General features: G+C 38.4%; 1 protein-coding gene across 2 annotated transcripts in view; it reads right to left on the bottom strand.

The window, feature by feature from the left end:
- LOC138117124 (transcription initiation factor TFIID subunit 4-like) overlaps nucleotides 1-18,453 on the bottom strand; it is a 161,173-nt gene that overhangs the window by 107,078 nt on the left and 35,642 nt on the right. For both annotated transcript variants that reach the window (XM_069027157.1, XM_069027158.1), the window contains exons 9-10: nucleotides 16,113-16,227; nucleotides 7,905-8,074 (exon numbers count right to left, since the gene is read on the bottom strand). In XM_069027157.1, coding sequence (XP_068883258.1) covers nucleotides 7,905-8,074; nucleotides 16,113-16,227 — 285 coding nt within the window. The remainder of the gene's footprint in view (nucleotides 1-7,904; nucleotides 8,075-16,112; nucleotides 16,228-18,453) is intronic.

Below are 18,453 nucleotides of genomic sequence, written 5' to 3'. Positions count from 1 at the left end.
GAGATTGTTACAGGGACCAGACCAGAAAGAACTAATATGGCAATGACACCAACAGGAGTTCCTAAGAAAGCAAGAGAAGTTATTAGTTGGGAATTTATCTGTTTTCATGCAGAGTAGAAAAATGTGTTTCCTGAACTAAACTCAAAATAGTAAACCATCACAGGACCTCAGGCTTAAACACCATAAATACATGATTATGACAGTACACCAGGTAAGACAGAGATGGAGCAGAACTCCTGTAAGAATGTCAGAGATGACAAACACAGATGCCAGCATCTTATAGCACAGTCCTCATAGGAACAGAAGACACTCTCCATCACATCCACAGGATCCAAAGGAATGCCAACTATAAGAACTTGCCTATATGGTTCTTTTCTTTTAAAGCAAATTGTGTGAACAATACAATCATTTCGACAATTTTTTCCCCTGAGAAACCATCTCTCTGACACTACAGTCTGAACAGGTTTCACAGTTGTCTCCACAAGCCTGAGGCCAGGCAGACTAGCTAAATGTGAGGCTTCATCTAAGGAGGCAGGATGGGCATGTCAGACAGAGAAGATAGGCACAAAATCCAGGAAATTATAAAGGATACCAGAAGAATAGACCAAAGATCATAACCTGAATTTCAAAACGTCAGCACCTTCATCTGTGTATGCCCAGGATTACAATTAAAAGTGCCAAGATCAGGACACCATGCCACATTCATTAATACCAAATTGAGCATCACCAGATCATCCACCACTGCAAAAACTAACCAGGTCAGATACGGTCACTTAATTTTGTCAAAATAGCTTTAGTTTATGACAGTTTATGTTAAAGGTGCACTTCTACATTATTGTGCAAGAACAGATGGTGGTACCTCATCTGGCACAACTTTGTGTTGCAGCTTACTTCCTTGAAAACAAATACCCTTTTGTTAGCAGCAGCATGTCTTTGTACCAGTTCAATATTTGGCTCTGACTTATTAAATAAGGGACTGCAAAACTGGTTAAACCACAGATTAGCCCTCTCTGCATTACAACCATTGAAAAAAGTGTCAAATTGCCAGTGAGTTGTAGCAGATTATGGACTTGTATGCAGTAGACTCAGCAATGTGAAGGAGGCTGACAAATGCAATTCAAACTCATGGGAGAAGGAAAGACTAAAGGAAGTTTATGAAGTTTCTCAGTAATTTTAAGAAATGAAAACACTACAACCTTAGTATGAGCAGCAGGATTGCCAAATAAACATAATGAACAATCATTCCAACATATTTTAAAAAATATTACCTTTTACTTTTTCCCCCTTAAACGATCCTTGAAGATGCTGCTCACTGATCAATGACTTCCTCCTCCACAAAGATGTTCCAACATGTGTTGAGCGTTGGGGACATTAGCACCACCTCTAGAGCATGGAGTTTGCCTACAGGGATAATGTAAGTCAGCTTTATTGCAATATTGAATGGTTCTCTAAGGTTTTCTTTTTATTGTTCTTATTTTACATCCATGGACTTTATAAATGAATCTGGTAGAGAATGCATCTCCACAGAATGATGATCTTAATTTTACTCTCCTTTGCAGAGACCAGGAAATTTAAGCCATTCAATTCCCAGATGCAAACTTATTCTGAGGCTGGGTAACATATTTTGGTGGGCCCTGAAGGCCAGAACTGCCTTCCAGAAATAGCAAGACCTTTTAAAGATGGTGCTTTCACTACATTCACAAAACAGAATGAAAAACTGGTGAAAACAAAATTATTATGGTGAAAACAAAACTTGAATTCTCTAAATATTTCTGAGAGCAAGTAGTATGGTCATGCTCTCAGTACAACTGGAGTAAAACCTTTGAAAATGATGCCTAAAGAAACAGCATCATTTTCTTCATAAATAATCATAGTTTCAACATAGCTAAATTAATCATATTTATTTTGAGAAATTACTGCTTCATGAAATAACATCAGTTCTGACACCTAAAGGTGATACTGCTAAAAGCATAACTCAGATTCTGTAGTGTTGCAGAGACAATAAGATTAATAAAAAGAAAACCTTGGAAATACACAAAAAATATTGAACAGAAGCTGTCCTACCTTTCACAGAAAGGCAGACTCCAAGCTCTCAGGTGGTACTGAAGTTACCATTCCAACACATGTTGGGACATCTTGTAAAACAGGAAGTCTAATCATGGACCTATTAAAGAAAGAACAACAATAAGGTTTAACATTCTGCTAAAGCACTTACTGGTTATGTTTATTTGGCAACACTGCTGCTGATACTAAGATGGGAATGTATTCCCACCTTTTTTGAAAAGGAAATAATAAATGTAAAAAACATATAATTGTCTTATTGTAACATTAGCAATTAAGTTGGAATATAAAACCAAATTATCTATTGAACATGTACAATAAACTCCAATCTCAGCATAAGGAACAACTGCCACAACTATGGACATTGGTTAGAAAATTGGGAGCAGCACACACCTTCTAATCTAAATACAATTTCTAGCAAATGCTTGTTTCATACTAATGAAAAAAGCCCAAGTTACAGAACTACTACGGATGTCAGAACATGGATACATCTCTACACCTGCCACATCTCTGCAGTGCCAGACTGAAGTTTACAGAAACTAGAGAAAGAGTGTGCTTTTGGCATGCACAATAACTTGCAGTTTGAATTTTCCAATACCTAATACGACTTTTCTTTTCCCCTGAGAAAAAGCAAGTAGAATCTCAGAGAACTCCACTGTAGGAACAGTTCAAGCAGACTAAGCATGTCCTTAGGATGGTGCATGACTTCAAACTGCTACACTTATGAACAGATAGGTGTTAGAGCAATCCCCAAACACAATCAAGAGTTATGTCCACAGGCATTTAAGGAGATAATCCTGACAGAAAGATGCTGATGGAAAAAATTATATTCAAATGCATATTTCAGTTTGAAGACAAATCAACTTATGGACAAAAAGTTAAAAGTTAGCAGTGAAAACAACCAAGTCACATCAACAAAAAGCACAGTGAAAACAAAAAATTATATTCACAGGCAATCGGAGAGCTCAACCACTGTAATTGAAGCAGCTATAAAAGCCCTCTAAAGTAAAGCAACCAGAGAAACAACTCTACTTTTATGTTAGAGCTGCTCTGTTTATGAAAGAGCAGTCATCAATAGGACAGTTTCATGTCATTCAAACATAAATACAAATGTTGACAAACACACCCAGGAAAGGAGGATGACAAAGACTCACTGAACTAATAACAAATGCTTTAAATAGAGGCTGAAATCACCTGGCCTGGTTCCATGAAGGATACCCCTATGTGTTTTAGCATGGTTTGGCAATATAAAATGTCCTTTGGAGCACACAAATTCTTTCTTTTAAATATATACATATGCAACAACTGCTGCCACCATGATGCCAGACAGTAGATTCAATACACTCCAGAATACAGAAAACACAGATAAGCTATTTCTGTATGTTTTAACATGCAGTTTTATAGCAGACATGCAATTCAAGTGTGGCTGAACAAAGAAAGAATCAAGGCAGAGCAATGATCAATATTTCATCAGACAGAATTAGAAAGATATTTTACATGTAGAATAACAAAAAGGTAAATCTATAAATTATGTTCAGCCTAACCATACAACTGTTTTACTGACAGAAACAGCAGCTTAATTCTAACCAGACAAGCTTCTCTGAAGCTGTTTTAAACGAGACTGTAGGCCTACTAACTACTGAACCAGGAGAAACTGGATTCATCAGCACATTTGCAAGCTTTATAATAATTGGCATGCACTACTATGTGTGTTCTAGACTAAAAATGTATTTGTATGAAGCAAGAGAATCCAGGACTACGTTTGTGGTGGGAAATATTGCAGATGTATGCTAAGTCAGTGGAAGACTTTTTCCAAAGGACATTCATAACAATGCTAGGAACAAACAAATACACCATTTTGTAAAATTGCTCTCTAGAAAATTTGATTGCTTAATGCAGATGTAAAAAACTCTAAAAGAATGTGAAATAAAAATATCATTGCTGATTCTCCAATAAATTTCTATCATATATATTTAAGTTAAAATAATTTGAAAGATACAAGGTGAACAGTTAAAACGTATTCAACATGGCCAAACTAGTCCCATATTTCTTTGAATGCCACATCTGTTCTATTCAGCCAGTGCTCTGCAGCAATAAAATCAAAGTAGAAAAATGGGGTGAAGAACACTGAAAGTGAAGACAAAGAGAGAAAGGAACAATCTAAGTCAAAGAATAGAGTATGCCAAACTCCCGCTTAAATATTATTGCATTATGACAGTTAATTCATGGTTAGGGTTCACCACAAGTTGTGACATTTTAGGGATAGTTAATAAAAGCAAAATGGCATCACCTGGTTGTAAAAGAAATCAGTTAGAACTAAAAGTTGTGGGAATTAATAAGCTGCTGCAGATGCTAAGCCTAAGGTATCATGCTCTGTTGGTCACAAACTATAAATCAAAGATTTTTGGAACCTCAGTGAAGGTTTAAGAGGCCAGCAAGTTCTCAGAGAAGTACAAGAGACAGCTGTTCCCTTTTTCCAAGGATTTATTTATCAGGCATTATGAAAAGGATCATGTTTTATGCCATCTTTCACTGTGTCCTGCTACCTCTCACTAATATTTATTATGCATTAAAATGCAGTGCAGCCTCATTCTTATCTGCACTCAGAAACCATGCTGTAATCAAGGAATTAAAGCCAAGGAGTCTCTATTTTCACAAGATGGTTATGAACTACAGAAAACTGTCACACTTAAAAACCTGCTTTATTAAGTGCTGCCTGTTGCCTCATTCACTGAACAGCAAAAACTCAGAATGCCAAAAACTAGCTTCTAAAACCTAACTAACACAGCATTCTTACCCAGCAAGAAATAACTTATGAATGAACAAAAGCGAAACAATCACAAATCATTACAGTTGTTTTTCTTGTATCATTCCCATAAAACCACCCATAAAGCCAGGAGTTTTCAGCATTATTTATTTGTGAGGGTCTAATCAGCTTGCTTGCCCTCTGATGAAACACTGTTTGTTCTACTGACAAAGTTAAAGACCTAGAAAGTTTTAGGAGTTGGTATGCACATGCGTGATGAATATCAATCTCTGCATCTCAACTTCCCAAAAAGAGAAACAAAAGCCTTACAACCCCTTGTATATGTTTCATTGTGCTGTGCTGTCATGCAGAAAGATCAGGGTTTAAAGTTTTATGATTCTGTATGGAATAACAAAAGACATACATTATCTGCTGAGAAATACCCACTCTTGATTTTGCATCAAAGAAGAATTTGAAACAGTCACAGCCTTGCCTTCCTACATGAACAAATGTCAATGATTACCAGCCCAAAATGACTAGACACAAAATTGGATAAGGAAGCATGCAGGAAGTGGATGAATATTCTTTGCATGAATTACCTTTCAGTTACTTCTTCCATTTATATGGATCAATATTAGTCCCTTAGATTTAAAATAAACTTTGGATTATAACAGTGCCAAGCTCAAGTAGAGATAAGAACATACAATATATTAAGAACCCTCTTTCACTATGACTTTGAGGCATCTGGCTGGTGGTTACTGCCAAAGTCGGAAGAGCATCTGCTCTCACTTTAGCAGTTTATATTCCAACTCTGGAATGGTGAATGGAAGCACAACCTCTGAAACAGCCTTTGGGGAACACTACTGAGTTGCTTGACAGAGCTCTTACTCAGAAAAGAGAGGAGGAGATTAATATTACAGAAAACTTGAAAGATCTAGCTTCTGAGAAAGGAGACAAGAGCAGTTTCCTAATACTGTACACACCACAAATCTCTCTTTTACTAAAACATTAAAAACCTGCCCTAAAACTGAAGTGATTAAATATGAATAGACCTAAAGGTAGAAAACAACATCTGTTTAAGTCATATTCAGGCAAAAGTAAGAAGAAACAATGTATCTTATCTCATTTGTCAACAGACATAACGAAAACAGGAGAATGAGAACTCAAATAACAGACTTTTTTCTAATGTGCTTGAGAAGGTCACAGGCACTTTGCTTAGTCCTGGTGTTGTCACAGCAACATATGGCAACACTGAGTCTTGTCGTGAACTTACAATGTCATTATTTTAAGTGCCCAGTAGCACAAATTACTAAACTTGTGTGTGGTCCTAAGCAAACAACAAATCTGGCCACACACAGTGAAAACCCAGCTTCTAAAACTTCAAAATCAGCTGAAGGAATTCTCTCCTCAAGAGCCATAGATCCCAGATAGTAGCCACTTCTGAACTCCACAGCCACTTTCAAAACTATAAAAGGCTTCATGTAAAACCAAAATAAAGCTCTAAAAGTGGCTGCAGGAGATCACTAGGAGTGGCCGCTCTTCTGGATTCACTGCTTTTGAGAAGTAAATCCCTGCAGCTGCTTTTAAAAGCTTTGAAAGTTTCATTTCAATTATCAAAGCCAATAAAGCTTCAAAAACAGCCATAGGGATTTTTTCCTCAGAGGAGCAAACCCCAAAAGGCAGTGATGAATAGTGTGATGGGTTCTGTGGCTCTTAAAGTATGTACAGATTCCTGTAAGTCCTGCACTTGTAATTACAGCTCCATGTCGTGCAGCAGTTGTTACAGCCAGACAGCTCATTAAGGCTTATGTGGCAAATTCATTACTGTTTTCCCATTCTTTTTAACAGTTTTATATCTGTTGCCTTTTCCCTTTCTTACACCTGTATCTACTGTTATGTGAGCATCCCTCACAACAGTTTCTCAGACACATTTCATGAAGACCTCGCTGGCTCCAGTGTCAGGTGGTGCTAAGCCAGTCCCAACAGGCAGGAGACACTTTCCCAGCTGCACCACACGCCGTCATCACATCCTCACAGCGAGGTGACTACAGCCTGCAAAACCATTCCTTTCTCTGAAGGGAAGCTTAAAATGGCATTTAGTAAAGTACAAGAGTGAAGTCTGACAATAAGTCAATGAAGAACTTGCCTGCAACTGCAATATAAAAAGGCTCCCATTAATTCAATGAACATAAAACACAAATAACATTTCAGAAGCAACCACATGACTTAAAAAAACCTAACTGCACTGATTTGCAACAAGATTTTGGTCTTATCTTTAAAACTCTGAGAACTAGATCCCTAAAAATTTGTGCCTTAAGCACAGGTTTGAAAGGGATACAATTTTCACCCCTAAACAATTGGAGTGTAGTATGTTAAGACACTGATGGAACTGAAAACACTACCAAAATTATGTTGAAAAATATATATTTAGGCACTAGAACACATACTGCATATTAATAAAGTATGTAATATAAAATACATTCTATCTTATAGAAGCATATTTCCTAGCCTTAAAACATCGCTGATTTCAAACAGTTATTCTACTAAAGTTTTTAACTTCCATTTTCCAATGGCAGAATAAATAAACATAGCTTTTTGCCATTATAAATAAACACAGCTTTTTGAAAATATGCTGTAAGAAATACACTACAAACTTAAATAGATGCAGGTGTTAAGAACTGAATAACTGGTTTGTATACAGAAAGAAAATCTTGACAGGAAACTTAAACATTCTGTTAAATGTTATTCACAGGTGTCCTCTGTGACCTGTACTACTTACTTTACCTCTCTGTTTCAATCTTCTCATGTGTAAAACATGAAGGAGAACTGTGAGAAATAATTAATGTTTGCAAAGAGCTTTGAGATCCTTGGATATAAAAAACATGTGGGAAAGCACGAAGTTTAAAAGTACCAGCATGCTATTTTATTTCCAACTTGAGGTAAGTTACTTTTATCACAAAAACCTTGAAAGTTTAGGAATACAGAATTATGTAATCAAATGCTTAAAAAGCCATCTTAAGTGCTAAGCATATTCTGTTCCTCAGAACCTCATCACTCTGAAGGGAACACTCTCAGAAGGAAAGGATGTGCTTCTCACCCGTTTCAAGTATGCGTTTATGGAGAGGTATAGCAGCAAGAAAGGGTTCATCTTTACAGGACTGGATCTGGGTTCCAACCAAGTCAGAGTTGGTAGCCATAATTCGGGCACTTTCTTCATTAAGATTAACACCAGCCATAGAGGCAACATCATTGATGTCGTCATCATCTCTACAATTAAAAAAAAAAGCCATATAAAAACAATTCTGCATGAAATACATTCCTCTTTTTTTATCATCTGCCTCTCCAGAAGTAATCATCATGCCACATGCCCGATGGGTGGGCCAACTGAGGTACAACTCCACGTGCCTCCATTTTCACAGAATATATTCTACACTCAGAAATAACCACGTATTTCTCTGACCATATTAGGAACACATCAGAAGCAGGACAATTTGACTGGTAACAGAAGGTGTGACAGAGGTGCCTTCATCTCAGTCAGTGATATCAATGAAACCAGGATGACCAGGAAACTGAAGGCAATGATCACCACTAACAACAGAACATCGCGCTTTTCTCTTTATAATGAAAACCATGCATAAAATGGTAAAATAAATACCAGAAATTAAAAGTAAAAACATGAATTTGTAATCCTACACTGTTTCAAAAGTTCCTACTAAAATGGGCATCAAAGCATTTTCAGCAACAGTCAGGAAAGATTCTTTGACCATGCTGAGTTCACAGGTAATCCTGGGTTCCAAGTGTGGCTTGAGTATGTGCTAGTATTTTCTCTGGCAACATACAAAAATCAGTTGTGTCAACAGGTTTTAGGAAAATGAGCTGCATTTGAGAAGATGACAGCAACTCCCAGGCCATTTTCTGCCCTGCAATATCCTTTTTACCAGCTTGAGAAAGTGCAAACAAATTTGAGTTTCCATACCAGTATCTCCCAAGCATCTTTTACCTCCTACCTCTCTGAGGTATGACTCAGAGCTGTGGAAACAGCCATCTGGATTTAGCACATTCTGTTTCACAGCTATTATTGACACAAACACTATTTCAACATATTCTAGAGAGATGACACAACCTTTGAGAATATTATTTTCAGAATATATATATAATGGAAAAAACACATTCAAGTCCGGACTCCAATTACTGTATATAGTAAACAAACAAAAGCCTAATTTTAAAGATATTTTAAAAATTGTTACATACATAATGTCCTGTGCTAAAATACTAAAATACTTTATCACTTGTAACAAGTTTAATGCCCACAGTAAAAACCAATAGCTGCAAGTAAGGTCTGAGAACAAAAGGAGGGAAATCCAGAAATCCATAATCTAGGTCCTCCTTCTCCTCCCATACTTTTCCTGTTGTCTGCACTACAGCAGCCAATTTTGGTGAAACACTTTTATGGTTAGATAGATACTGGTTTTGTTTTCTTTTGTGGGAAGAAGTCAAGAAGGGACTTTTATTTGTGCAAATCTGCAGAAATGTGCTGAACACTTGAGGCAGAAAACGGAATATTTTACAATGCTTTTCAGAAAAATGCTACACAAATTTAATTTCTTAATTAATTAAGCTTCTATTATTTTCCAGGAGTGTTAAGCACTTGATTTCTTGTCTTAAGATTAAATTCCTGAGACCAACGTTGCAACATCATAGAATGGTTTTGGTTGGAAAGAAACTTAAAAGCTCATCCAGTGCCACCCCCTGCCATGGGCAGGGACACCTTCCACTGTCCCAGGCTGCTCCAAGCCCTGGCCAACCTGGCCTTGGACACTTCCAGGGGTCCAGGGGCAGCCACAGCTGCTCTGGGCAGCTTGTGCCAGGGCCTCAGCACTCTCACAGGGAACAATTTCTTCCTAATATACAATGTAACCTATTGCTTTTTAGTTTGGAGCCATTCCCCCTTGTCCTGTCACTCCGGCCCTTGTAAATAGTCTCTCCTCATCTTTATTGCAGGCTCCGTTCAGGTACTGAAGGGCCACAACTGGGTCACCCTGGAGCCTTCTCCTCTCCAGGCTGAAAAATTCCAATTCTCTCAGCCTTTCTTCCTAGGAGAGGTGCTCCATCCCTCAAACCCTGTCACTTTTACTTCTGACATGAGGAACTGGCTCCACACCCACACCTGGCCCGCCCAGGACTGCCTGCCCTCAACACCACACAACCAACACTGACTTAGATATTCAGTGACCAGTTCAAAAGTTTGTAATTGCACGAATGCAAAACTACAGGCAAAACTGAAAGAAACAAAGGTTTTGTCGGGTTAAAACCTGAACGCTTGAAACAGATTGAGAACCACCCACGACTCACAAGGCCCAAATCCAACAGGCTTCAAACCATGGGAAAACCAGACTCCCATCAAGGCAGCTATCAGAACACAAACTCTGAACTACGTAAAATAGTGGAAGCTTCTGGAACACCGACTCGAACCCAGAATTTCAAAATAAAGCTGAAACTGACCAAAGTACCAACGCAGTGGCGACCCCCCGGTGGCGGTGGGTCCGGGTGCCGCTGCCGGCGGGACGAGCACGAGGCCCCGGAGGAGCCCGGTCAGACAGGAGCGAGCAGGAGCCCGGTGCTGGCTGTGCACACAGCCCACCCGGAGGAGCCTGGTGAAACAGGAGCGAGCAGGACCCTGATGGTGTTTGCACACACAGCCCACCACCCCAGAGGAGCCTGGTGAAACAGGAGCGAGCAGGACCCTGATGGTGCTGGCTGCACACACAGCCCACCCGGAGGAGCCTGGTGAAACAGGAGCGAGCAGGAGCCCGGTGCTGGCTGTGCACACAGCCCACCCGGAGGAGCCTGGTGAAACAGGAGCGAGCAGGACCCTGATGGTGTTTGCACACACAGCCCACCACCCCAGAGGAGCCTGGTCAGACAGGAGTGAGCAGGACCCTGATGGTGCTGGCTGTGCACACAGCCCACCCGGAGGAGCCTGGTGAAACAGGAGCGAGCAGGACCCTGATGGTGTTTGCACACACAGCCCACCCGGAGGAGCCTGGTGAAACAGGAGCGAGCAGGACCCTGATGGTGTTTGCACACACAGCCCACCCGGAGGAGCCTGGTGAAACAGGAGTGAGCAGGACCCTGATGGTGCTGGCTGTGCACACAGCCCACCCGGAGGAGCCTGGTCAGACAGGAGTGAGCAGGACCCTGATGGTGTTTGCACACACAGCCCACTGCCCCAGAGGAGCCTGGTGAAACAGGAGCGAGCAGGACCCTGATGGTGCTGGCTGCACACACAGCCCACCGCTGCCCCGCTCCCTTCAGCGAGCACTCAGCACAGCTGGGCGCAGCCTGGCCAGCTGCAAGCAAGTCTCAGCCCTGTGTTTCCACATCAGGTTGCCAGGACAGAGGTACTTTCACCTCCTTCAAGCAACCAACCACTGTAAAAAAAAATCAAGACAGCAGTCTTGACTTCCAGAACACAACTTTTAAGAGAAGTTCATACTTCTCTCTCCTTTTATTTCATAGCTGAAGAAAGTACAGTCGGTCTTTTACCTTCCTTCTGCATAGCAGTTTAGCTACTCCAATTTGTATTTAGCATACAGATCTGTGATCACATTATAAATAAATATTTTCTGAAATAAAACCAGACAAGTATTTCGGGCACAAACTAGATTTCAATGGAATTATCAAAACCGATGCAATAGCACTTACAAAGACCATCACTGTAACTCCTGGACAGAATAACTTTCTTCCTTCTTACACTTGCAAGCTACAGTTTGCAAGCACATCTTTTTTTTTTTTTTTTTTTTTTTCCAGTATTACATGGAAGACAGATAAGATATATATTAATCACAGCTGGGACTACAATTTTTTCTGACAAGAAAAACCCTATCCATATATTCTTCTTTACTTTAAGGAACCTCATGATGAAAAATGTTTGGATACTGAAACATACATTTATATATATATAAAGAGAGTTGGTATTCTCGCCAAACAATTTCCTATAAAAGTGAACTTTTAAGCCCAGATAAGTGAGTTTTCAGAAGTCATTCTGTGGAACAAAGATGCCATCCAGTGGTCGTCTAGACTGATGATTACTGTCTATCTTTCCTTTTTCATCAGAGCACAGTAGTTAACAATTTCATATTTCTTGGTATATATTATTATGCCCATCCCAATTCTACTGTTTCAGTAAATATTTCTGGTTTTTACTGAATTAAATTCTGACTCTTATAGGATGAATCTAACATTCCAACACACATGATATTTTTAAGACAGCTTGAGTTCTCAAACTCCCTCCAAACACAAACTGTATCGTCAAGTAGTCGAAGAGTCCAATTCTTCCTCCTATATTCAACCTCTTTTAACAACTTTCTCTTTCCTCTTCATTAAAAACACTCATGCAATTACTAAAAAAAAAAAAAAATCTTATCTGAAAATAAGCAAGAAAACCCAAAGTATTTGCACAGTTACCTGTAAAAAAATTTTGTTTAAACTAAGACAAGCCATTATAAAAATCTGGCAGCATTTTCTTTATGAACAAACCTTAACTCCATGATTGCACAGTTTTTCTTCCTCATGCACTTTGTGAGATTTGAGCCAATGCTGTTCCAAACTGCAATACTGAACTGCTCCCAAATAAGCCAGAAGAATGCATAAAGCAATTGAGACAGCATTAGACTATTGATACCCCTTCTCTCTTACAAGGGAACTGCATGTCATTAGTCCAAAGTCCCTACATGCACACAAGACTCTGAGAAAGTCCACAGATTCCATGGATCACACGATCAGACATTAACAACAATACACTGCATATAAATGGTGCTGTGAAATTACTGAACAGCCATTACTGTATTATATTTTATAATGGCATAGGTTCTAGTTACATATTAATTAAAATGTTTATTCTGACTTTCATGCTATAATTACAAATGTCTCCCTAATACTGCTTTGCCACACAATTCATTTATGGTCCATGTGGAATCTTCTCCCTGATAAGCAGAAGGGATGACAGATACCACATTTACAGACAAGCATTTTTCTCTATTTTGAAATACATGGAAAAATCACAGTCACCTTATAGCTTGAAATATTCACTTCGAAAAACTAAGAAACTTCAAGGGTAAGGTTTTGTCATATATCATTTTGAGATGCAAATTTTGAAGTTATCCATTCAACATCTACATTAGCTTTCTACCACTTCAAGGGCAAGCTGCTTTGCACATTATTAGATGTAACACCATGCATTGTGAGGCATTTTGTCAGAGCTATGCTGTTAAACTTTTATTTTTAAAAATGAAAATAAAACACTAGACAAGAGATTTTTTTGGCTATTCAAGGGAGGTCTGAAAACAAATTTTTTATTTCCACGTAGACCCTACCTCAAAATGCAGCCAGACAGCAGAATAAAATACAGGTACTAAGATCAGCTTCAAATGATCTCAGAGGCTTCACAGAGCTACCTCTGGAAACAAACCCCATCACACTGGCTGTACAAAACCTGACACTGACAGGCTCCAGGAGGTCAGATGTAACTTGGAAACACGACTTCAGAAAAAGAAAGGTTGCTGCACAAAGGAAGGAGCACCTGGCTACCTGGCACCCTATGGCAAACAAAACACAGCATCATCCCACACACCAAGGGATAGATCTGTTCACTTCTGGCCTTGCCATGCAACGCCACTGAGCCCTGCTCAGCACAGTTTGGAAGTGGTGGGATAATGCAAGAGGACAAACATCCACCTCTATCCCTGGAGAAATGCAGAGCACATATGGACCAGTCCCCGACCCAACCAAACCCGCCTTGAGCGGGAAGCTGGACCTTCCAACTGAAATTATTCCATCTCAATATCAGGAACAAATGTTTCCACTAGTTCCCTAGAGTGGCCACTACCTGAACTGGGGGTAAGAATCACTTGAGAGCCTGCTGCTTTCACCACCATCAGGAGGAGCTGGTGTCCGTGGGAGCTCTGAGGGGACCAACGAGGTGATGAGTAGCAGCTGTGGGCAAATATGCAAGGCCCTGGCAGACTTCAGTGGGATTTTTGCTTCTCTCAGCTACAGAAACCTCAAGCTGGCCTGTTATGGTACAAACCTAAGCCTAGACCTTTGCTTGCAAAACAAACAGAAAAATTACTAGAAATGGAATTCAAATTTCTATCCTTAGGTATTAATAGAGTTGAAAAGTCAACTAACTGGGCTTGTCTGTAGTTCTCTCTGAAAAGTACAACAACAATAAATTTAATACCAAAAAAGGTGACCTAACATTTCACAAGCACAGCTTCATGTTGCAGAAATCTTGGGTTGAGAACTCTGCATCACAGAACAGCTACTGTAACAAACAGTGAACTCATGTAAGCAGTCTTGCAGTTCATTAATAAACGTTGACCTTAAATGCATAGATGCAATTTGCAAAATTCTTAATTGCTAGATCTTTAAAAAAAAAAGTTCAAATTTCTGTTTCTAGTGACCAACACTTTGCTCACAAAAGTGAAAAGCTCAAGTAAGTTATTTTAAAGAAAGCAGAATGTAAAATAATGAAACAAATATGCAATAATAAAACACCAAGGGCAAAATAAATTTATACATAACACAACTATTTTTCAAAATTCTTGCTTTGCTTTAGATGCCAGTTTGCCTTCTGGCTAAAAACACATTCTTCACACACGCTGGGAATGTTGAGGAAAACTAGTCAGCATTCAGAGGATTAATACAGATTTCCAGCTCTGTGCCTTTAGGCTTAATAGTCAGACATCTATTTGTCCTCAGGAAAGGTTAGGGGTTGAAATGCAAATATGCAAACAACTGAATTCTTTGTTAAGATATCAGGAAAAAGCTTGATCTTTGCTGCTGTTTAATAAATCCTTGCAATTTTATGGACTTATTTAAATGCAGCTTTGTGTCTTACTATTTAGAAGGAGAAAACAATGTAAGGAAACAAACACATTCATTCTGACTAAAATTTGTTCTCTAGAGGAAAAATGACATACACCCTTGACAGCTTATTTACCAAACTCACTAAAGATTTATTGATTTATCAATCAGTGCCTTGAGCACTTGCTTCTCCCCAAGGGAAAATTAACAATTCCAGCTAACCTAATATATTCTATGTATAAACTAAGTGAATGCAAGAATCAATCCTGGCACAGTTTACAACACCCAGTTAAAAAAATGCTGTCCCTTTTGGTGTATGTAAAATTGAAAGCTATACTAACGAAGAATAAATGCTCATGTTGCTTACAAACATAAAAAATACTTATTAAGACAGTACAATTGAACCCAACAGACATTTTAATTCATTTAAATACTCAGTGGGAGGCAAAAGCATTGGAAAATGAAAAATTGAATGATTTTGCTTCCAGATTAATACTAAGTACTACCACTATTAGTTACAATACTGACATGCCTCAAAGCAGAGATATTTCAAAGAGCTACAAATTCTCTTTTACTTCACCTGCAAAAGGATAAGCCTGAAAATTAATTAGTGGTTTGATGATGTCAGAGCAACATAAGAATCCTAGATGAACATTAAAATCTAGGAATATTTTGCAATTCAATAAAGAAAGAAAATATTTTAACACAACTAAAATGGTGCTAGCGAGAGCAAAATGTAGTAAACATAAGATCTGCTTTTCATTACAAAAAGTAAAAATATCCCAAATATATATGAAGAAAAGTTTGGAGTACTAAAGAAGTGGCAGAGCAGCTCAGTGCATCACTGCTACTGTGCTGAACCTTTGCAGCACCTGATTCCTACAGGGGCCCACAAACCACCCAACCTCTATGAGCTAAGGAAGCACAGGAAGCTCAGATGCAGCAAAGTCTTCTCTTTAAAACCAAGACCAACAATCCCCCCCAGGCAGGGATCCCCTCCCAGGCCCCTGGGATTGTCCCTGGCCGAGGAGGGGCTGCTCCACAGTGGCCTTGTCCTCACAACCAGGATCTTCCCAGCAAGACACATTCCAGAGGAGCAGTAGAATCCAATACATAACAACAACCAGAGATTCTTTTAAATCCTCGTGCACATAATTCCATTCAGCAGGAGTTTTATTATAATCCACAGAATTTAGGGTTTTGCTAAACATTAAAATGTGCATTTAGAGAAAAATCCTCAAGATACGTAATCATCCCCTCCCTTTTTAAAAAATAGAATTAAGTATGAAAATTGCCATCCAATCCCAGGGAAAAAAGACAGGAATTATTGTAAAAGACTGCCCTCTGGTGTTACACCAATTCTAAATTCTGTTTTATACTTCAGATTCCCCCCTCCCACCCCACCGCATTTTTTCATTATTATTTTTTCTTTTTTTACCTGAAAGAACCACCTCCAGGGTCATTCAGCTTGTTTTTCTGATTTGCAGAGACCTGAACACCAAAGCCCCCAGGACTTTTACTGGCTTGTATTGTTGGTGCCTTCCCTACTGTGCCTGAAAAACACCAAGCAATGTTATTATGAGCTGTCTTAGACAATTTACATCAAAGAACCTTCTGTCCAGGAACTAAATTTAACTGTCTGTAAATTGCAAACAAAGGAAGTTATTATTTTTAAAGATTACATGCTGAAGAAGAACAATTTAAAATACAAAATTTATATTAACATTACAGTTTGTTCAATATTTACAGAACAGTGAAGATTCCAAAACTGAAAACCACTGGCCATATACAACTATAATATTTATAATGGCTATAAGTGTGTTTGCAATTACCAGTAAACCACTTTTCTGGATAATCTATATAGAATAAAGAAGGAGAATTTGAAATGTTCAAGTCAGAGTCACTCAGGGTATTAACTATGTCTTTTACATTTTCTATATAGAAATTGTTCTTTATTGCAGTGAAAAACATGCATTTCAGAGCTGAAAGCACTGCATGTATTTTAAAATGTTTTGCATTGTATATAAAAGAAAAAACACTATTGCCAAATTTGACACACACCCCCCATAACGGTTGTCTTTTGCTTTCTTATCTTGAAAACAATGAGTCAAAAATAATTCATGTCTGTATCTAGACTTTACAGGTCTTGAATTACAAGTAAAACAGGACTTTCTAAATGAGCCAAAGTGAGGTGGACATTCAGTAAACTCAAGAGATCTTAATTCCTCTCTGACATGAAACTTCTGGAGTAAGCACTCCTTGACTGCCTAAACACATTGACTTGGGTTACATTTTGTGTTTCCTTTAATCCCACCTGTGTTTGGCATGTAAAAATAACTCATGTCTACTTGATTCAAAAGATCTCACCTTTTTCTTGTGTATCACTCCATTCTATTGAGCATTACAGATGTAGTGTTCGAGACTTTGAGAAGGACATGAAAGTTGTTCCTGCACCCCAATGACTCAGTTGCATATAAATGGCATGGTAAGAACCTCAGTAGAGTTACAGCATTTTTCTTTCATGAATAATAAAAACCTGAAACACAACTATCCTAATAAATCCTTTTAAGAACACTTCTTGGCTAATACAAAGCTGTTAGCTCTGAATGAGTCCTGCATTGCTTCTTTTTTTTTTATTTTGAAGTCTTCATCAACTCCAACATATGATCTTAACAAGAAACTAATTTGATAGTGTTTGTTGAGTTCTCCATCTGTATAAATAAACTGTAATGTGGACTCTCAACATTAGCAAATACAAAACCAGATTTAGGACTTCAGGGTCAAGCCTGGGGAATAAAAATATTTTGTCATCGGAATATTCAAGGTCCATGAGATGTCACAGACAGCATTAGTTCATGGACCAGACAATTCATTCATCTATTCCAGATGAACTAATGGAAAGGTTTTCTACTAAGTGAACTGGAAAGAAGGAAAGAAATAATACAATAATAAAAATTAGCAGATTTCTGCTTTGCACAACTAAGATCTAGAAGATTAAAAATGTGTTAACCTTGAAAATTATTGCAATGGCAAAATTAAGCAACTGCACTCCTCCAGAATTAATATTATATTTCTTTGGAATCAGTATCAATGCTTTGTTTTCTACAGGTGATAATTTTTCATCGAAAAACACCCCCAAAACTCAAAAGGGTACAGCAACAGAGCAGTTCACCTCTTGGTCTTGGGAAAACAGTATGTCTGCACTGGATATGGAAGAATTAAGTCTCACATTCATCCCAAGTATATGTAATTCTACTCAATGGATCTGGCAAAGTGAATGTAGGATTTGGGATGACATTTAAGTTTTCTGGTTTAAATAAATCACAGCTGTGCATGACTAAGGGTTAGACATAAAATATGCCTAAAACATCCATTTTTATTACGGGACAGAGCATATTTTGAAAATTAAAATCACCTGTGGGCCTAGATATTTCATAGGATTGGTAATGACATACAGAGTCTTTCACCACTGGACTCTTGCTTCTAATTTTAATTAGCATGATCTAGAAAAATAAGCCCAAATTTAGGCACTTATAAATTCCTAGCTGTATTCCAGCATAAGTTAAATAGTTGCAACAAATACTCTCGTTAATTACTTTATTATTTGGCTCAATTCCTCCATCCATAAGATGGAATTCACCTAATTTTATATCAGCAGAGTGCTTTGGTAAAGGAGTGTGAATTTTTCATGCAGCAACATCGGTGTTACTTCCACTGGCGTGGAAGTAATTTTATTTATATAAAAGTCCTTAAACCCTGCCAATTTTATCTAAACTACT

The sequence above is a fragment of the Aphelocoma coerulescens genome, chromosome 11 (assembly GCF_041296385.1).
Source record: "Aphelocoma coerulescens isolate FSJ_1873_10779 chromosome 11, UR_Acoe_1.0, whole genome shotgun sequence".
Taxonomy (NCBI): domain Eukaryota; kingdom Metazoa; phylum Chordata; class Aves; order Passeriformes; family Corvidae; genus Aphelocoma; species Aphelocoma coerulescens.
This window is presented reverse-complemented; position numbering and strand designations above follow the sequence as displayed.